Below are 22,126 nucleotides of genomic sequence, written 5' to 3'. Positions count from 1 at the left end.
ACATGCAACTATCGCATGCGCATGTGAAACTATCGAGTTTAGTTTAGAGTGCGCATGTGAAACTATCGCGTGCGCACATGAAACTATCGAGTTTAGTTTAGAGTGCACATGTGAAACTATCGCGTGCGCAGATGCAACTATCGCGTGCGCACGTGAAACTAACGAGTTTAGTTTAGAGTGCACATGTGAAACTATCGCGTGCGCACATGCAACTATCGCGTGCGCACGTGAAACTGAGTTTAGTTTAGAGTGCGCATGTGAAACTATCGCGTGCGCACATGCAACTATCGCGTGCGCACGTGAAACTTTCGCATGCTTAACTCGAAACACACAAAACTAAACTTTTTTAAAAAAATTCTGCACATGAAGTCTTCGTGTGAGCACATGAAAGTAAACTTTAGATTATTTTTACTCCAATGTCACCTTAGGGGCTCGATATAAAACTGTGGTACGGCTGGGAATTAATCTGCTAAAAACATGGTTAAAAATGGCTCACAATCTTACTATGCTAAATATATTACTCAGACTGTAAAACTATAATGTTTTTGTCAGAACTGTATATAAAACTGTATGTGATATGAGTAAAGATTTTTAGAGGTTGTTTTTTTTATATGAAAGTAGTGAAACAAATTAGCGTTGCACACCTGAAGTAAATGGATAGGTGCGTAGGATAAGACGACAAAAAGTCTCATAACATACAACAAACAATTCCCGCACACTATCTGCTTGCTGAAAATTTTAATTATAGTTGCGTTGCAACGTTTCGATCAACTGAAATTCATCAGGCTGATGGGGATCAGTTGATCGAAACGTTGCAACGCAACTATAATTAACATTTTCAGCAAGCAGATAGTGTGCGGGAATTGTTTGTAATATGAAAGTAGTGAAAACTGTTTATAAAAGTAAGGTGTAGATGAAAGTCTAAAGTACAGTATGTTTATAGTATAGTATACAGTAGTAACTGAGTGTTGATTTAAATAAACAAAACTACATTTGTCGTTCATAGTATGGGCCCTTCACCTTTTTTTTGAAAACCTGATGTGGCCCTCGAGTAAGAAAAGTTTGGCCACCCAGCCAGCTGAATAATTGGTCTTTTACCAGTCTTCTATCGACCTAACTTAAGCAGTAAGGGGAGCTACAGAGCCCTCCAACCGCATGAGCTTTTCTACATTCGCATAAGGATTTAAAATATTTGTAATTATTACAAATATTTAAATTACTTTATTTATTAGTTTGTTTATTTCATGTATTTTCTTTTTATATTTTTACTTTTAAAAAAATAAATATTATGAATTTGAAATTCATAATATAAATTTGTGTGTTTTATGTGTACTTTACACACTGAATTTTTTTTTTATTCAATTTACTAAATTTTTTTAAGATAAGTGGTTGCAATCAATTTATTTAAGTTACATTCAAACAAAAGTTTTTTTATTTTATTTAAATGTAGCTTAAATAAATTGATTGCAACCACTTACCTTAAAAAATTGAGTAAATTGAATGAATTTTTTTCAGTGCATTTTGTCCTTTTGTAAAGCTGCTATGCTATTGTATAAACTGTGAAAAGCGGTATACACATAAATGTTAATTGAATTAAAAAGAATATGTCCCTAAAGCTGCAATCTCTTAACTCTCTACCGCCATCTCTATTTGTACATAAAATTTCAAGTAACTTTACATTTTGTTTTGTGGGTTGAAATAAAAAAAAACACAAATTGACATTTCCTACAAATAGTACCCGACAGCTCAACTAAATCAATATTCTAAACTTGCTGTTGTGATAAGGTAAAGAGAAAGCATAAAACACGTTTTTTAGTACTTGCTAAGTAACTGAATCTTCATTTATATAATTTGCGGCATGCAGTTCGGCCATAAAACGTTTTTTGACGTCATTCTTTCGCTATGTTCGTAAACACATACAAAAAATTTGTATTATGTTTTGAACGTAGCACCAAAACTCTTCTAGTCCCACCTAAAATATGTTTTTTTATTATTTTTACACACTTTTGATTAACGATTACGAAGGTACATTAATTTTTTTATTTAAAAAATTAAGCGCACAACTAAGTCATTTGTAAAAAGTATTTTTGAATTTTAATTTCCTAATGACTTTATAATCCAGAATATCCCTTTAAAATTTGAGCACTTTGACGACTTCATCTTATTCTTAACTATTAAAGTTATTATATTTGCTTCTCTGGTAAAAGAAGAACTTTTTATACATGAATCTGTTTCCTTGACTACAGTGAATGTGAAGCAAACAATAACCGCTATCTCCGCAACGGGTCGGATGCATTATGATGCCTTGTTCAACGAATAACCATTACTTTCAATTTAATCTAAAGTGATGGGAGTGATGAAGAAAACACAACAAGCCATTACAACATCCAACTGCGTCAATAATGCACACCGAGACCATGAAGAAGAATTAACATGAAGTATGAACCCAATCCTCCTTTCATTTAGTTTGAAATTATCCAGCACATACAATAATGAAATATCAACTTTATTAAAATACAGGTACAGACAACCATTGTCCTTAATCTTCCAACAGAACCGCAACTTAGACATGATTAAATTCATTTTCAATAATTCAATAATGTTAGAATATCTGCACCGACATTTTGGATGTAATCCAGTCAAAAATGTTGGTATAAATTTATCTATGACAGCAACAAAGGGTAACATATCCTTAGCCTCAAACACCCCCTCAAAGCTTTACTCCTCAATTTAACACACTTTATTCACACAAGGGCTACATCCAACCAACCTCCTCGGGACTTTGTTAAACGTTGTCAGAAGCCCATCTATACGGCGTCTCTGCAATTATTCATCCTACCATTTTGTGTAATTATAGACTGTGAGACAGGCGATATGTTTAGCTTATGGTTCGGTGCTTTTGCAATGAACTTCCCTCTTCTAGTTGTGGAAAGTAGAGTGTTGAGAGCTTTGTGATGGTGAAGAAAAAACCAGTAGGGTTTTTTTTTTTTGGGGTGAAGTCCAAGAAACTACAGGCATTCTGCCATCACTTTATCTATAGTCACTGAATCAATACGAGCAGAGGATGCATTTGAATGGCAGAACGTATCTTAAGAAAGATCAGGATAAGCATCAAAATTCACCAAGCCTGCCTCCGATTCAGATGCGAGGCGGACTGTCTAAAAGTAGAAAATGCATGTAAACTAAGTTTATTTTTACTCTTGGTTGGAACTGTGGGCGACCTGAAGGTGGAATTTAGAGAGTGGAAATATGTGAGCTGCCCACAGACAGGATTAAATCACAATATTTTATACCTCTTAAAACACAAGGAGAGCTAACATGAGTGAACGTTCCTGTAGGAACTAACCCTAATAGAGCTCTTTGCCCTCCACTGAACTGTATAACTTACTAAATAAAGACGCCCCATTGAGCTTTCAGCTCACCTATCCTCTGTAGCCATACCTCACCCAGGTACACTCTTTGAAATGTAAGGTTTTTCACAGCAAAGCCATAGATTTGGTTTCATAAAAGACCAATCAGTCAAAAACTTTCTTCTATAGGATTGAGTATAGCACCATTATTTAAAAAAATAAATGAATTCTCGGAAGGAGCTTTTTGGTTTAATAAATGGCAAACTGCACCACAAGCACCAGGTGGTATGGGGTCTGTAGATAGCAGCCTTTCTAGTAATACTTCATTAGATAGAAACTGTCCTTCATTCTCTCTATAGGCCACCTCATCCATCAAGCACCACATACCACCATGTGCTCAATGGCCTATGAGATTGTCCATTTAAGGATGAACACACTAAAGATGTATTACAAGACTATACCGAACACACAAGCCTTGCTTTACTATGCAAAAATGAGCAATGGATTGACGTTAAAATGAAAGACATGTCCATGTGTGACAATTAAAGGGGACATTTAACAAGACTTTTTTCAGATGTCAAATAAATCTTTGGTGTCTTCAGAGCACATACGTAGAGTTTTAACTCAAAATACAATATAGATCATTTCTTATAGCATGTTAAAATTGCCAAAACGGCCAGGGCCATGTAATCAAATGAGGAAAATATAGTTGATATATATTTTTTTAATTAAAATAGACCAGTTTCTCTGATTGGTTGTATTGCGGCTTCTCATAAATAAAGACGCCTTTACGTCTTTAGCATATTTGTGACTTCATACTAGCAACTTGTTTTTTCTCGGCATTTTATGGATCGTGTAAAATATGGATATTAGAACATTTAGAACAAACTAGCACCGCATGCTCCATCTGACATCATGTAAACACAGATTGGCTCAAACTCGGAGATTAGAGGTCGAGGTGGAATTTTCAAATGTACAGGACACTGTTTTAAGGAAGTTTAATGTTCGTACACGCCGGCTTCAGCTTTTTTAAAGGTAAGTTAGCGTTGTTTTAATTTACGTATATGTGAAGTGTGGCTATAGACCGTTATTACACGGCTCTCTGGAATGCTTGATTCTGATTGGTCAGTTGAGACATTTGCAGGTGCGTTCTTTTCAAATAATAACCGCTCCAACGTAATAACGCATAGCCGGTACTACTTGTACGATTTAAAATCGCTCCGCGCCAATAAAGACCAATAAAGATTACTGTTTGGCGCCATCTTGTGACAAACACTGGACAGCCACAATTAAGAATGGACAATTTTGACATTAATTTTAACATGTACGGAAAAAACAAAACATTTAAACAGTGGATAGAAGAACGAACAACGACAAGACACAGAGAGCTTACTGAGACTGAACTTGACAAAATAGAGCATGACAGCTACGAAGCCAACACACAAAAAAATACAGAATGGGCATTAAAACTTCTCAAAGACTGGCTAAAAGAGAAAAAAATGGAGACAGACAAGTATGAAGCAGAGGATCTTAATAAGGTATTACGATCATTTTATGCATCTGTGCAAAGTTTCGCGGAAGGATAAAAATGTTAATTTAAAACAAATATGCCAATAAAATGTTTCAAATTCATATTCATGTCCAGTTTTTTTTCTTATGTGGCAAGTAGCCGTGTAATAAGCGGGATCCTGATCACACTGTCGGGGCTTATATCCCGATAACTACCGGCTGCCTCTACATTATCCCTTACTTAACAGAATTACGAAGTGATTATGGTAAAGCGGCTTTTAGGACGCGGTGTGCGCTGCGCTATGAAACCCATTCATTTCAATGGCTAGGCCGCGCAAGGGTGGTTTGTGATTGCGTCGAGCAAAGCGCGAGCGCAGGTTGCTTTTACGTCGCGGTCAAAGTTCAAAATAGTTTCACTTTTGCGCATAGTTTGTGATCTTCTGCACTTTATACGGGAAATGAGCTGACAGTCTGTACCAGTTGTATGAGTGTGTGTTTGCACTGTATTTGTTGTTTTAATTCCTTGTTTTTGCAAGTTATTGTTGCTAATTGCGTGCCCCCCGTTGGAAGCCACGTGCCCCCCTGTTAGTTATGGTCTGGCGCCGGCTCTGAAAACGGCACATTTTTGCTTTTGTCCTTTAAAATGCAAATGAGCTGATCTCTGCACTAAATGGAAGTGTGATGGTTGGATAGTGCAGATTAAGGGGTGGTATATCCCCTTCTGACATCACAGGGGGAGCCAACTTTCAATTTTTCACATGCTTGCAGAGAATGGTTTACCAAAACTAAGTTATTGAGTTGTTCTTTTTCACATTTTCTAGGTTGATAAAAGCACTGGGGACCCAATCATAGCACTTAAACACGGAAAAAGTCAGATTTTCATGCTATGTCCCCTTTACAGACACTTCGTTCATAAACCTTCCTACTGTATAATATTTCTTAGACCATTGGTAGTGCGTAAAACCATGCAAGTAAATCCAAGCAAGCCCGTAAGTACAAGCACTTTTTTGTAAGGACATTGTGAGATATTGTGGAACAAATAAGCCAAAAAAATGTGCAAACAAGCAAGCTTAGATCAGCATAAATTTACACATGCCAGAAGATTCTGTTCAGTTTCAAAGGTGTTGTTTTGTCAGACATATTTTACACTGTGGTCAAGTAAAAAGAAACTCCTAAAATCCCTTAATGTGCTTGTTTGCAATAGAAAAATGTCTATAATGAGGTTTAGGAAAAATGCCTGTGATTTTAAATTTTAACTGTTTGTATATGGGGCAACATGATCTCACAGAAAAGTGTGTTATAGTCACAAAAATTTTGATTAATTTATTCGTGTCTATGGCACAAAATTTAGGTTTTTTGTTCCTTGAGCATGTCTTTTTCGTGTCAAGACTTTTTTTCATGTATTGTTTTCTCACTTTTTTTCTATTTTTAAATCATTGTCGCTTTAGGTTAGATTTGGGGTTTCGGTTAGGATGTAATTTCATTTATTGGTTTTAGGGCTGAAACGATTCATCAAGTTACTCAATTAACTCAATTAAAAAAATTCCTTGAGGCAAAAATTCTGCCTCGACGCCTCGTTAAATTCCTATGACGTGCACTACCCGCGCCTAGATCTGATTCACATGAACCGTTGTTCAATGTTCAGGAAGCACATCATGGCGCTTGATACATTTTGAATTTAGTTGCCACGATGGAGGAGATGTCCATAAACGAGAGAATGTCCAGAATGTCTAAAGTTTGTAATCATTACATTATTATCATTACATTACATTCATCATCTGAACCGAAAACATTGACTGCTGTTTCAGCAAGCGTCACTGAAACAAGGTAACCAAGCCTAAGCCTATACTTTGATGTTGCTGATTTTAATCCCATACTGTATTTGTAGCGATGTCGTTATGCGGTTTGACTAGATATGATGTTTAGCTTTGATGTTTTTAAGTAGTAAATGTATTGCAAGAGAGTATAGCCTAAAAAAGAACCCCTTCACACACACACACACACACACATATACATGCACCCTTATCTCTCTCACGCGATTCAGACCAATCACGGCAATGGATCACATATGCTTAAACTTTTATGTAGCCACGCAACAATAATTTCAGCATGCATTCACTGTATACAGCGGGACGTGATGTTGTGATTTTTCGAACGGATGCTTCACCTAAAATGCACCGCAATGCAAGTGATGCAAGACAAATGCAGCGTTCTATAAAAAATGAATGTATGTATTTCTGCCGTACCAAATTGCAATGAAGCAACTGGTCTGACTGGGGTGTCACTCTTCCTTATGCACAGCACGCATGCACACACATACACACGTGAACACACACACAGGTTGTTACCATAGCAAAAAGGCTCAACCCAGAAATGATATATTATTTGTTAGTAGCCTAATGGTAAATGCTTCAGGTGTAGAAATCTACATAAAACAGATATTTACTTTAATGTTGGGCTAGATTACAGCATGAAACCTGTTGTGCATATTAATAAATTAAAGTGCTTAAAAGGCGGAGTGCACAATGTTTGAAAGCCAATGTTGATATTTGAAATCACCTTAACAAACATGCCCCTACCCCAACAGAATCTGGACCTTCTTTTAAAAGACCCGCCCCACACATATGCAACCCGGCAAGGATGTCGTTTAGTATACACGCCCCTTACTGCTGATTGGCTATAAGTGTGTTTTGGAAGTCGGCCCGTCTCCTTTTTCAAAGCGTTTTTCAAACATTGTGCACTCCGCCTTTAATTGTTGGCACTGGTACTTATAAACAATGGGTAAAAATTGAAACAAATATGATTATTTTTTGGAGCCAAATGTCAATACCTCTTTTTTTTTTAGAAATAAAAGCCAAATGCTTGATCATTTTACAGCCACAACATTTTTGTTATATGCATTATTTGTTTTGGTTGTTTAAAAACACACACAAATTTTTTATCAGATTAATTGATTAATCGATCGATTAAGTGTTAGATTAATCGATTGCAAAAATAATCGATAGCTGCAGCCCTAATTGGTTTCTACATGTTTTTCTTCCGCTTTTGAAACTATTCTCGTCTGGAGTTGAGGTTTCGGTTAGGATGTCTAATAATGTAACAGAAAGTGATTCTAACCCCAACCCCAAGCGATAATGATAAGAAAATAGGAAAAAATATGAAAAAACAATACATAAAAAGTTGTGCCACTAAAGTCGTAAAACTATTTATAGAATTCGTGCGAATGACACAAAAAAGACATTTGTGCTCAAGGCACAAAAAAGGCTGAATTTTGTGCCATGGACACGAATAAATTAATCAAATTTTGCATAACTATAACACGAATTTCCGTGAGATCTGTCTGATATGGGCAAATACATAAAGAAGTGTGTGTTAGTGTAATTCAGTAAATGTGTGCTGGTGGTACTTAGCCACATCTGCCTGTGGACCACCACATAGCACAGCTGTGACCACAGCATTTTTGCGTCCCTAGAGAGACACATCCCAGGGGCTTGCTTACACCCATTAACACAACACACACAGACACACACGCACATTTTTCGTCTGTGCATCAGCGGCTCCTCCTTTGCTGTCCAGGAATTACACAGGATTTAATGTAATTAGAGGACTGACAAGGGCAAACTTTACGCCTATTACTCGGCGCTCGCCCCCGGAGAAAGACCGAAATCACATGGCATTCGGCCATCTGTAAAGACAACACCTAAATCCTCTTATTGTGTTTAACTTTTACTTTTTTTGTCAGACAAGCATATATTGAGCAATCAGTTAAAATCCAATCTGTTTGTCTATTCATTTGCATGCACTTTCATAATACTCACATCTACAGTAAATATACTTTATTAAGTTAAAGAAATACATGTTATATGTTCATCAGGCCCCAGGTACTTATAAAAACTCAAGTCAACTCTTTCTTTAGCTCTTTCGTATCTATGCCCAATGCGATCGTAAAGAGAAAAGGATCTCTACTAGGAAAACTTCTAAATGAAGTGATGTACACAGACTGCAGTCTATAAATAACAAAAAGCCGAGCACAAATTAGGGACACGTTTCATAAGATGAATCTCATCCGTTCAGACTTACTCTTAGACTAACTGTGCGGCTTTGGCGTTTGAACCAGGGTCCAGACTTAAACTGTGTCCATTTATCCCTTAGCGTTTTGGAGGGCAGTGAGAGAAATCAGCTTGGAAACGTCCCCACCCATATTTCCCCCCTTCTGGCATCCAATCAGTCATTGTTCCCATCACCCTTGGTAGCAGGAACAATCACCGGGCAAGTGTTTGTTTTACATGTACGGTAGAGCCTGATCCAGCACATTTTGAAACACAAATCGTGTTTGCTGGATAATCAAAAAGATGGATGCCACCGCTAAAAAAAACAGCTGCTGAATGTGTCAAATAAGCATAACCGTGTGGTTCATCTTCTTGGGATTGAAACTAAGTGCATAATAGAGTTTTTGAGATGGGAGAATTCAATCAATGCAACAAAAATACATTTCCTCATTATTTCATTAAATGAACATTTACTACCTATCAATTTTCTACAGTTATATGTAAATGTAAGTTAATAAACATTAAAGCATGGTTAGAAACCCAAGTCAAGTTCATACAAAAGTTGTCACTGGGGCAATGCCCTTTACAAAGGTCCTAATAACCATTACCATTTAGGTATAGCTATGTACCCTTATAGGTACTAATATCGAAGATACTTAACTCTTTCCCCGCCATTGACGAGATATCTCGTCAATCAAGAGAAAACGCTTCCCCGCCAATGACGAGTATTTCCGTCTTTCCGCAATTCTCCACTAGGTGGCACCCTTCCGCAACTTTTTAAAACCGGAAGTATTGCCCTATGACAAGCTGCTGCATGTCCGTGTCTGTTTTAAAGATCTCTCTGAATGGGATCTCTATGAAAAGTCCGTCACCAAAATGGAATTATCTCTGCTTTTTGCTCAAAATGTGGTGTTTTTGCAGACACCTACCCATATTCAAAAGCTGATTACAAAAGAACTGCTGAAGGTAGGATGAAACGTTTTTTTTTTTTTTGTTTGTTTGAAAGCAGAGGGTCTGTTCTTTCATTTGGTATATTGCATGTTTATATATTTGAAGAAGAACATTTTCTGGAAGGAATTAAACTTTTGTGAAAATCATGAAAAACGCTGGCGCTGGCTGGCAACTTACTTACTATGAATAAGGGACAATGCAACGTTCAATATGGCCGCTCTGGCAACTAATGTCCCGCCTTTCAGTTAAAAGAACCAATCATCAATTGAAAAAATATGATATTTAGGAGGAGGGGCTTTAAAGGCATAGTTAACCCAAAAATACAAATTCTGTCATCATTTACTCACTCTCATGTTGTTACAAACCTGTATAAATTTCTTGGTTTGATGAACATGAAGGAAGATATTTTGAGGAATGTTTGAAACCGATCAGAGGCCCCATTCACTTCCACAGTAGGAAAAAAGAAAGCTATGAAAGTCATTGAGGACTTAAGGAAAACACCACCATTTTTCAATATTTTCCCTACGTTCTTACCTCAACTTAGACAAATGAATACACACCTATCTTTTTTCAATGCGTGCACTTAATCTTTGTACAACGCGTCGTGAATGTGTTAGCATTTAGCCTAGCCCCATTCATTCCCCAGGATCCAAACAGGGATGAATCCAGAAGCCACCAAACACCTCCATGTATGGTGGCACAAAATAAAACGTGGCGAATTTTTAAGCGGTAAAAAATGAGAACTATATTGTATGGCGGAAGAGCACTTAGTTTGCAGCACTTTGACCTCGGCGCGCAGTAACATCATCACTTCTCCTGACTACTCCCCCTCTCGCTCAAACTTCTTTTAATATTACTGCGCCCGAAGTCAAAGTGCTGCAAATGAAGTGCTCTTCCGCCATGGAAAACATGGAAGTGTTTGGTGGCTTCTAAATTCATCCCTGTTTGGATCCTAAGGAATGAATGGGGCTAGGCTAAATGCTAACACACTCACGACACACTGTACAAAGATTAAGTGCACGCATTGAAAAAGATAGGTATGTATTAATTCATCTAAGTTGAGGTAAGAACATAGTAAAATATTGAAAAGCAGTGGTGTTTTCCTTTAAACGGTTTGGTTACTAACATTAAAATATGCTTAAAATGCTACAGTTAAAGTACATGGAAATATGCTTAAAGTACAATGAGCATTAAATAATAAAGCAGGTAGTAAATAATAGTGAAATTTGTTACAGTCACTGTCGATTAACAATGATATAGGCTTGGAAACCCAAATCCAAGGCTTGCTAGTTCATACAGAACGTGGTAAAAGACTCATGATTTACACTGCACTGAATCTCTCCATTTGAACAAACAGGTAATATGTTTAAAGAAACCAGAAGCAGAAACCGACAAAGCCTCTCTGCCCTAGTGAATACAGGAGTGTGGGCTCTGAATGAGCCTGGCGGCCGATCCTGACAGCAAATAACATGTTGTTGTGTTTAAAAACCTGTTCGGCATCATACTGCACGGTGCCCTCGGTCCTCAGGGACGTGAACGTCTAGGTCAGGGAGCAGCAACCAAGTATAAGACTAGAATAACTGCTGGCTGTATTAGTATGACTCACTAAAAGGTCAGCAATTAGAGACCTATTTCACAATCCAACAACAAGCATTTAACTACCGGTTAAACAGCAAAAAGTGATGCTTTAAAAGGGAAGTAATAGTTGCAGCACAAATGCATTAGATTGCACAGGGACTGTACAGAAAACATTAGGTAAAATAGAAATACTATGTTAAAATCCTTACACACATTTAATGTAGATTAGATTAAACGCCATGACAGAATCAACAGGGGAAATGTTTTACAATGCAATTATTTTTTCATTACAATGACTTTTAAAGCATAATGGGGAGTTTAGACCTTAATACACAAGTCTTTACGCTATCATCATGTTTATTTTACGTCACCATTACACTTTACTTGAACGTGACCTGATATGGCAATACTTTGTAGAAAAATCATAACTCAGTGCGACAACACGACAAGATGCTTTACATAAGCTTGGGGCTCTTCGTCTTTTGAGAATAATAGAAATGTATGGCAAGGGCTGAGGGCTCTGCAAGGGTTCCTGCACTCGACGCGCAAATCTGACAAGATGCATTTTCTCCTCTGTGAGGCATAAGCTCCAGTGATATCTCTATGCATGACACCAGGGTTGTGGCATGAGCGGGGCTCAAGGAGGTCAACAGTACCACTTCAGCCAACTTGTCAAGACAAAAAAGTCTTCCTGGCTGCACCTCAACTGGTGGAGCATTGCGTTAGCAGCAGGAAAGGTCATGGGTTCGATAACCAAACACTAGCACTGTAAGACGTTTCAGATTAAAGCATCTGCCAAATGCGAAAACTGATGGGGTAAACTGATAATTGGCGTTATCATAGATCAAAGTGAATACAAAAACTGGTCTAAAAAAGTAGAGGACAGGCATCCCAGCGGTCTAAATGATCTAACGGCAAATTGTGACCTTTAGCACAGCGAATCATTTTGAGTTAATTGAAGTAAGTATGGGGATCCTTTAATAGTGCAAATGTTACGTGGGGTTCTCTCTTTAATTTCTCTCCGAATCTTTCAAGTGGATCTATGAAAGGCTAAGCGCTGTGGGCACGGCCGGCAGCACCCAGGCCCAAGCAAGCGGATGGGTTCTGCCTGCCTGGGGATGTGTTGAGAGGGGATAAAAGGATAAAGAGCCACTGCTCGGGGACTGATTACTTACATCTGCCCTGTTAAATCCTTGCATGCATACATGCTGCTATTACTGTTTGCTTTGTTTACAATTTGCGATTGTTGTGGTTTTAGTGTGTATACTCTAAATTCTGCTGGGTTATTTTAACCCAATGTTGGGTAAATATTGGACAGAACACATGTTGGGTTATTAAATAAACCTATGGTGGGTTGTTTTAACTCATGGTTGGGTTAACACGGAGATTAAAACAAAGGTTAGGAAATAGCTAAATGACTTGCCTGGTTCACACCCACCATTGGACTGAACACTAGTGTAGCCATTACACGGTTCAGTGTATACATGGTATGCCCTATTCTTATTGATTTTTAGCACTTTATACATAAATGTAATGTAGATTCATTGATGTATAGATGGTGGTGAGTAAATGTTCATTCTGCTGCAGTTATGCCATTTATCCTACTTGTGTCAGAGGAACATTACTTAAAACCTCTGAGAGCATGATGATAATGGACAAATCAAGGCAAAGTGGATGACAGGAAGAATATGTGCACTAAGAAACAATAGTGTTTAACAAAAGGCATGTAAATCAATACAACAATCAATGAACAATTTAGTTTATTACGCATCACCTGACATTAAAGGAGTAGTCCACTTTAAAGATGGGGTCCATTGACTTTTTATGGTAGGAAAAAAAATACTATGGTAAGTCAATGGGCCCCATCTATAAAGTGGACTACTCCTTTAAGGGTCACGTACCCTCCACTTCCTAGTACTGTAAATGATTCACATTAAAGCATGCGCATGGCAAATAGCGACAATCTGTTTGAAACCCAACATTTTTTTAATGCCGTGATAATTTGCAAATGTATCATTTCACAAACATTCAGTTTCTTTTCCTTTTTCATTTCCCTGTTGTCACACATATAATAGCATGGTGGTAATAAGCAATTGATTAGCTTCACATCTCCCCAGGTTATCACACTTCCAGAAATCGCAAAATCTGAGGCCAAAAAGGGACTTTTTTTACAAAGGAGTAATTCTCACATTTCCTGAGGTGTTATTGTCACAAAAATAAGAGGGGGGAGACTATATGCACAAGAAATTCAATATATACTTCCTTAAAAGAATTACCTGTGGGTATATCTATTGTGCACATTACCAGATTTACTGAGCTATTCATTTTTCTGCTCAAAATAACAATATTATTATGTTATGACTGAGTGCTGCAGGACTATGGACTTGAACGTTAAAAGATATTGTACTACAAGTAGGATTAGCTTACATTTAGCAACATGACAACATCAAGGATAACAAATAACTCAAGGTTAAATCAATTTACTAATCAATACATCAATGACCAACAAATGCATTCTGCTTGGTACTATCTACTGTATTCCTGTGTGCTGTACAACATTTTAAGCAAGTAGGCTACTCAGATTTTATTTTTCCTAGAGGACGTTGGGTCATAGAAATAAAAAGGAGGAGAAGAAAAGTAATTACTGTCATCATTAGGTGCAAGGAAACCAACCTTGCATATGATTTAAATGGCTTATAATTGGAACACTGAAAATATTTTTCGTACTGTTTTCCAATACAATTTTATGTTTGCGTAAGAAAGCAAAATGATGCAAAACGATGCAAGATGCTCTCACATAAACATGTTTTTGCTTCTCAAGTAAATATATATCTTGTTTTAATAAGGATGTTTACATAATTGTGTGTTGAAAAACAGGATTTTTTAAAATTTTTCATGTGGTATTCAGCAAGCAATTTAAAACAGATACTTATGTTGAAGATAATTTTTTCTAGTCAGTCATCATATAGGGCTGCACTTACAGCACGAGCCTTAGGCACGTGCGCATCTCCTGTGCAACACCTGTGCCCCCCTTATTCTGCATTCAAGGGGGCGGTGATCGTATTAAACGATGTGAGGACTTAAATGACAACAAAACTTATTCAGTTTTGCCTTCTCTTGACATGTGATAGAAAATCAAATCCCACAAATACACCGACCAAAATCGTGTTTTCCGCACGAGTTTAAATAACCCAGCCCGCAGTCTATTCCCGCAACGCACACACATACCTGACCCTTAACGAAAACTAATCTCAAATGCATTTACCTCAGTGTCGTATATTTTGGTGATGAGTGAGAATGAGTACTGTCTGGACTCTCGTATGTGTTGGATGGCCAGCTGGACGGCAGGCTCGATGCCTTGACTGATGCTGCTCATCAGCGCCGACTCGTTCATCGGCATCAGGACCATGATTGGCAACTTCTCACCGTCCCTCATGTACCAGTTGTTGTCCAGGCCGTGCCTCGTGTAATCGTTGCAAACCTTCGCCAATGCGGGTCGAAATCCCAAGACGAACAGGAGTAGGCATCCCGACAGCAAGATCATCTCACATCTGCAGTCCCTCCGGGACGGAGCCATGCTACCGTACAGGAAGAACAAGTATCTGCCTTCTCACTGTCCTGGCATGGCAATCTTTAGGTTTTCACCTAAACGCAGGCATTAGATGGGTTGAGCTGCAGTGTTTGCGGTGTGGCGCGCGCTCGATCTCGAGGACGGTCCAGTGCAGTAATTCCTGCGCACCCAATTGAGATGCGTAAAACCAAAGGGTGCCCGGACGCAGATGGGCTTATGAACTATGCTGGTTCTTCTTTTGCGATCCAAACCGGTCCTTGTTACATTCAGTCCGATCCTTCTTCTCAAAACACAACCAATTGCGCAAAAGACAATCCTACGTCTCTACGTTACGCAAAGGTGTGGAAGGCTCTTTTACGCAATTGCGAATGCAATTTCAACACCCAAATATAATCCAAGCAGTTGACACAAGAGTGGCATCCCTGTCCGCAAACTGTTTGCGTAAAAATCGTATAGGTGAGGTCGAAACTGGTGTGTAAAAGCAATCCGAGGGAGGATATCCGTGCGACAACCCCAGCGACTGAGCTCAGTGATGCTGCTCGAACGCTTCACTTCTTGCCGCGCAGTGCATGTGTGTGTGTGCCCGCGCGTTTGTGTGTATGCGAGCGCGCGCGACACACACAGAGAGAGAGAGAGAGAGCATTTATAAAGATGCACGACTGAAAGGCAAAGGAGCGTGTCACTGGTAACGTGTTGGATAACATACACAATACGTCTCCTGTGAGGTAACACGTAAATGGCCACCTGAGCCATACAATTTACGTTTATAAATATCAGGTATTCAGATCTGCGTTCATATAGCAGCAGCAGTTTCGTGTGTCAAATGAAGATTCATTAGTATGCACGGAGACAACACCCCACATTCATGTCAAATTATATTATGGTATGCTTTCAAACAAGTATGTTTGGTGATGGAGATCAATATTACAATGAATTGAACACTGCCACCTAGAGTAGTTTAGCATCGTGTGTGGATCACTGAGGATCTCGGGTTATTTTCAGATATTTGTTATTTATGTATTTATTTATAATTAAAATTAATTAATTTAATGCCGAATTCGTTTAACTGTTCTGTCATGAAAATATTAAACAGGCAAAATATTCGACAGCTAATTGTTTACTGTGTGCCTAGACACGTAAGACATCGTTGCTGTCCAAGGTCCTGAAATCAATGTTTCAAAGTTTAATTGGGAAAAAAACTAGTTTTAACAAACATGCCTTACTTAAAACATTACTTGTGTGCATGTTGAGGCAAAACAAAGGGGACTGATGTATTTTAAGATATGGCAGTGCAAGATGTTATCAGTTTGGACAGCTCTTACATTTATTTTAGTCTACGACTAGTCCAATCCCTGTCCGGGAAACCTCCTCAAAATGTCCTAATATAACTAAGGAGGACTAGTCCTGCATTAATCTAAACCCTGTCTGGGAAACTGCCCGTGATTGTGTATGTTGTCTATGCACACTTCGTTTCATTTTAGATAATATGAGCCTGAATCAACATATGTTTTTTATAATATCCCAAAAAAGTATATGCCTATATTGTTTACACATAAATTTGACTATTAGAAATAAAGAAAGGTTACCAACATGAAAGCAAGAAACTAACATGGCTGTTAATGGCATACAGTAGTTAAAATGTATAGCAGTCCATTTTTGTATAATTATTTTAGATGTAGTTTTCAAGACCTCATAATAGGTTAAAATGGTGAAGTATAAACAGAAAAAGATTACTCAAAAATCCCAGGTGGAATGACCTCCTTCCTGAACTGTTCATTTATAAGAAAGCATGACGCGATGCAGCAACCTAATTTTTTTCTGTATTGTCTGAACATATTAGCTACATGGATTCTCTATATGTAAACGCACACAACAAAAGGCCCCAAACCATAAAATATGTGCTGTTTAGTATATGTTTGTAAAGCTAAAGGGGACTTATATGTTCTTTATAACTCATCATTTGACAGTAGACCCCTAACACACAAACACTATTAAATACCCAAGGATGTTTTCCATATTATGTGCTGCAAATAAGATGACTACAGTTTTAAATGCAATTAATAAAAAATACAGTATATAGTGCACCATCAGCTTATTGGTATACTGTAATGACATCTTACTGGTTCTTGTTTGGGCATTGTAGATGGACCCATTGCACGAGCTTTGTTGATGTTACTCACTATTGTCTTTGTATTCCTTTCTGTTGTGAGATTTCCAGATAAAGAAATAGGTCAAGTTCTTGTCCCATCTGTTTGCTTTTTGCAAGACACCTCCCTCCTTTTTTCTAGAGAGTATGATAAGAAAATCAGCCATAGTACAAATGTGGTGGATTAAAATGCACAGGGAACACAAAAGTCTTAAGGACAAGCCCATCTGTTGTTGTAGAAAGTTGACGTTTTTCACCAATGGGATTGCATTAGTCATTTTACAGGACAAATAAATCTATGTGTTCATAATCACAACCAACATGATCTCACAAAGTTCCGTGGATTAGTCACGGAATTTTGTGCACATTTTTCCGTGGCATTCTCACGGATCTCTGCATTTTTCCGTGGCCCTGCTACGGACTGTCTTTTTCCGTGGCATTTTCACGGATTGGTTACTCAACTGCTTTTTCCTATTTTCAAACCATTTTCGCTTCGGTTTAGGGTTAGATTTGGTGTTTGCGTTAGTATGTCACTTTAACTATTGGTTTATACTATTTTTTTTGATTTATTCTTTTATATTTTCTAAACTTTAAACAATTGTTGCCTGCCGTTGGGGTTAGAGTTGGGTTTGGGTAGGGATGTCATTTCATGTAAATCTAACCCTAAACCGAAGCGAAAATGGTAAGAAAATAGGACAAAACAGTTGAGTAACCAATCCGTGAGAATGCCACAGAAAAAGACAGTCCGTAGCAGGGCCACGGAAAAATGCGGAGATCCGTGAGAATGCCACGGAAAAATGTGCACAAAATTCCTTGACTATGCCACGGAAATTCGTGAGATCAGGTTGTCACAACTTATGGTCTTTCAAATACAGCATTGGAATTGAGATGTGTTTTTAATGGTGGTACTTAAAGGTATAGCGGAAGATTTTCTTTTTCCAGGTGGATCATCAAGACCATTGGTCAACATATTTGTTAATCATTCTGGTGATATGTTTACCTAGGCTGTCATACGTGTTCGTCCCTAGGTTCGCTTTCTGCACATGTGCACTTTCAGGTGTATATGTGTGGTGAGCTACAGTTTCAGCCATTCATTGAATCTCATGTTCTCACCTTATATTTTCGAAGTGTCTGAGGGTCGCAAGAGAAAAAGTGTCTACGAAGAAGAGAATGACAAGAAGAGAAAGGCCTCTGAAGAAAGAAACAAGTACTTTTGGGAGAATATTTCACACGCCGGCGTGCGCTAAAAGCACAGGTTTTGCTTCCCTCGGTCGCGAAGTCTCTACTCGACAGGTAAAGTTTGACATGCTATTTGGAGAAATTCATTTAAAATCACTGCTAGTAAAAGTTGATGTAAGCTATGATTAGCGATGCTAGCCCTGGCACAAGTCACGCACTGCGCAGACACGGTAAACATCTTAGTGTATGAGGCATGCCGACAGCAACTTGTAAACAGAGCGTGCAAGAGAAAAACTAGGCTTGTGCATACTCTGTCATGCACAAGTTTAATAGGCGTTCCCTCTCGGGAGCAGGTAGAGTGTTTTAAAAAGTGGAGAGGGCGGAAAATCTTAGGCTAAACTTTTAATTCACCTCCTTAAATATTTAGATTACATATATATTAGGCATTTGGTAAACACATTTATCTAAAGTGACTTGCAGTGCATCAGTATTTAAATTAAACTGCACATGTACTCTTTGTTGCGCAAGTTCTATTTTTGTGAAATACAATGATGATACATTTAAAGATGCTATGTGGGACTTTTAGAAGGATCTCTTGACAGAAATGCAATATAATATACATACAGCGGGGAAAATAAGTATTTGACACATCAGCATTTTTATCAGTAAGGGGATTTCTAAGTGGGCTGTTGACACAAAATTTCCACCAGATGTAGCCATCAAGCCAAATATTGAAATCATACAGAGAAATCAGAACATTTAAGTATACAAGTTGAGTCATAATAAATAAAGTGAAATGACACAGGGAATAAGTATTGAACAAACTTTATTTAATACTTTGTAGAAAAGCCTTTGTTGGTGTTTACAGCTTCTAGACGCCTCTTGTATGGAGAGACCAGTCGTCTGCATTGCTCAGGAGTGATTCTGGCCCATTCTTCCACACAAATTGTATTTAAATCGTGAAGGTTCCTTGGGCCTCTTTTATGAACTTTGATCTTCAGTTCTCTCCATAGATTTTCTATGGGATTTAGGTCAGGTGACAGCCATTCAAGCAACTTGATTTTCTTTCTTTAAAACCACTTCATTGTTTTCTTAGCCTTGTGTTTTGGAACACTGTCTTGCTAAAATGTCCACACTCTTTTCATTTTCAGCTTTCTGGTAGAAGGCAGCAGATTTTTATCCAAAATATCCCGGTACATTTCTCCATTTATCCTGCCTTCTATAATATGAAGTCTGCCCGTACCCCTTGCTGAAAAGCAGCCCCAAACCATGATGTTTCCTCCCCCAAACTTAACTGTTGGTATGGTGTTTTTGGGGTGGTGGGCAGTGCCATTTCTTCTCCAAACATGTTGTGTAGAATGACTGTCAAAAAGTTCAATTTTGCTTTCATCTTACCATACTATATTCTCCCAATAATCCACAGGCTTCTCCAAATGCTCCTTCGCAAACTTTAACCAAGCCTCAACATTCTTTTTGTTCAGCAATGGAGTCTTGCGTGATGACAAGCATTTATACCATGGCAGTTCAGTGCACTGCTTATAGTTCTCTTATAGTTGGCTCTTGGATAACTCTCCTGATTATTCTTTGGACTCCTTGGACAGGGATCTTACGAGGAGCACCTGATCGTGGCCGGTTTATGGTGAAGTGATGCTCTTTCCATTTCCGGATAATGGCCCCCACAGTGCTCACAAGAACATTCAGCATTCTGGAAATGCGCCTATAACCATTCCCATCAAAATACTTTTCAACGATAAGATTATGAAGATCTTGAGAGAGTTCTTTGCTTTTACCTATCAATAAGTCTTTCCTGTTTGACTCTTGGGTAATGAGAACCCTTTATAGGCCATCAATTAGGACTAAAGCAGTAGGCCATATCAGTTAGTACCGATAGAGGGCAGGGTTTCTCTCTTAATACTTACAGATTTTAGGTGATATCCTGGCTTTCTACAGTATGCCAGTTTACACCTTGCTCTCTTCACGTGTTCAATACTTATTCCCTGTGTCATTTCACTTTATTTATTATGACTCAACTTGTATACTTAAATGTTCTGATTTCTTAGTATGAATTCAATATTTAGCTTGATGGCTACATCTGGTGGAATTTTTGTGTCAATAGCCCACTTAGAAATCCCCTTCATGATAAAAATGCTGATGTGTCAAATACTTATTTTCCCCGCTGTAACTATATTGTCAGTGGTGTATAAAGACATTTCATAACGAACTGTATTGTTTTCATTACCTTAGAATGAGACGTTTTTATCTACATACACCACTGGTCGCCTTACATGGATGTTTCTACGTTCTCTCAGACGATGACGTGTTTGTCCTGTGGCAAACACGTTTATAAAGTAAGGAGTGAGCTGTGAACTGAGCAGTTGGTTGCAATTCACAGTCTTACTGTAGATGCCGCTAAAAGTCCCACATTGCACCATTAAATAAAAATCTACAAACAATTATCTATTTATTTAATTTAATATAATTGCAGACGAATAAACACACATATTTAACCTTTGTATACTTCTGAAGGAAAACTTGTGGTAACATGCTTTAATGAATCCGGTTTCATTTATGCCCTGAAGAACCTGTGAAGGCCACACTTGCTGCAGGTGAACACATAGCTATCGGCCCGCTTGCCACACACATACACAGAGTACTGGCTGACATGTCTCTACTTAATAGAGATTAATGGGACAGCCCGAGGACATTCTTCAGTGCTGCACCGACAATGCATTCCTGCTGGATGCATCCTGAATTTTGAATGTCAGATATTCAAAACAGCACAAATGAAAAATGAAGCCTTATAAAGTAGCCATCACAAAATATCTTGAGGACTAGCCATTTATTAAGGTAATTGTATCAAAGGATTATCAAATTACGTGTGAGTGATAATTATTTCTGATTCCCGTGAGACAAATATTCATTAAGGCGTGATTTACGGCACGTCGCTTCTACAGAATAACACAGATTCTGAAAGAATGAGCTATGATTTTCCTTTGGTTACTTACAATGATGTGTTAAAGTACAAGTGAATCATTTGTGCATCTGGACTTGATGAACACAAAGCTGACATATTGAATCAAATTTACAAGATGCCACTGTTTAGTTTTGCAGGTCGTTTTTCTGAAGTGTAAATGAACACGGGATTTTAAAAATAGAAATTTTGCAGATACTGTAAGAGGATGGACTGTTCTGGTGCTCAATGCAGTTCAACCCAGGCTCAAATTTCATCTGCTGAATGCTCAATGAGCAGCTAAAGTCATACTAAAAGCCTCATACCTTCTCTTTGATTCCAATGTTAAGACATCTCATTCTCTAGGGAGCATCCCTCGAGTCTCACTTATAGCTTATCTTATAGCTTTTGGGCAGTCTTGAGCTCTGAGACTACAGCTTTCATACTTACAGAATATACAAGAAAGAATGTTCTTCCATGTTTTCAAAAGATTTAATGATTGTAAACACTTTTGGTTAAGCTTTTATCCTAAGCAAAATACGAAAGATGTTGACTTTGAAGAAGGAAAAGCTTGTGAAATTAAACCACCAGCGCAAGACGCTTTCCTGGCATAAACACCAGCTTTATTCTTAGGGTGTTGTATGTTGTAGTCTAATGAAAAAGGGGGAATGCAGAGCCGTGAGCTATGATGCATTTCCGTGGGAACAAGGTAAAATTGTTTTTATTTGTTTCTGGCCATGTGTATATGGTTGGAAATGTCACAGAACAGTTAACTGAAGAATTGCTTTTGGTTTTTAGCCAAATCTCTGTAATTTTGGGCTAGGTTTCACTGTCCTAAAAATG

At 38.0% G+C, this 22,126-nt stretch overlaps 1 protein-coding gene across 1 annotated transcript in view; it reads right to left on the bottom strand.

Moving 5' to 3' along the window:
• Positions 1 to 15,611, bottom strand: part of gabbr2 (gamma-aminobutyric acid (GABA) B receptor, 2) — a 244,887-nt gene extending 229,276 nt beyond the window's left edge. The window contains exon 1 of the mRNA XM_055219234.2: positions 14,703 to 15,611. Within this exon, the coding sequence (XP_055075209.1) occupies positions 14,703 to 15,014 (312 nt within the window). The 5' untranslated portion in view covers positions 15,015 to 15,611. The remainder of the gene's footprint in view (positions 1 to 14,702) is intronic.
• Positions 15,612 to 22,126: the final 6,515 nt, after the last annotated feature.

The sequence above is a fragment of the Misgurnus anguillicaudatus genome, chromosome 20 (genome assembly GCF_027580225.2).
Source record: "Misgurnus anguillicaudatus chromosome 20, ASM2758022v2, whole genome shotgun sequence".
Classification (NCBI taxonomy): Eukaryota; Metazoa; Chordata; class Actinopteri; order Cypriniformes; family Cobitidae; genus Misgurnus; species Misgurnus anguillicaudatus.
Note: the sequence above shows the minus strand (reverse complement) of the source record. Positions and strands in the feature narration are given on the sequence as shown.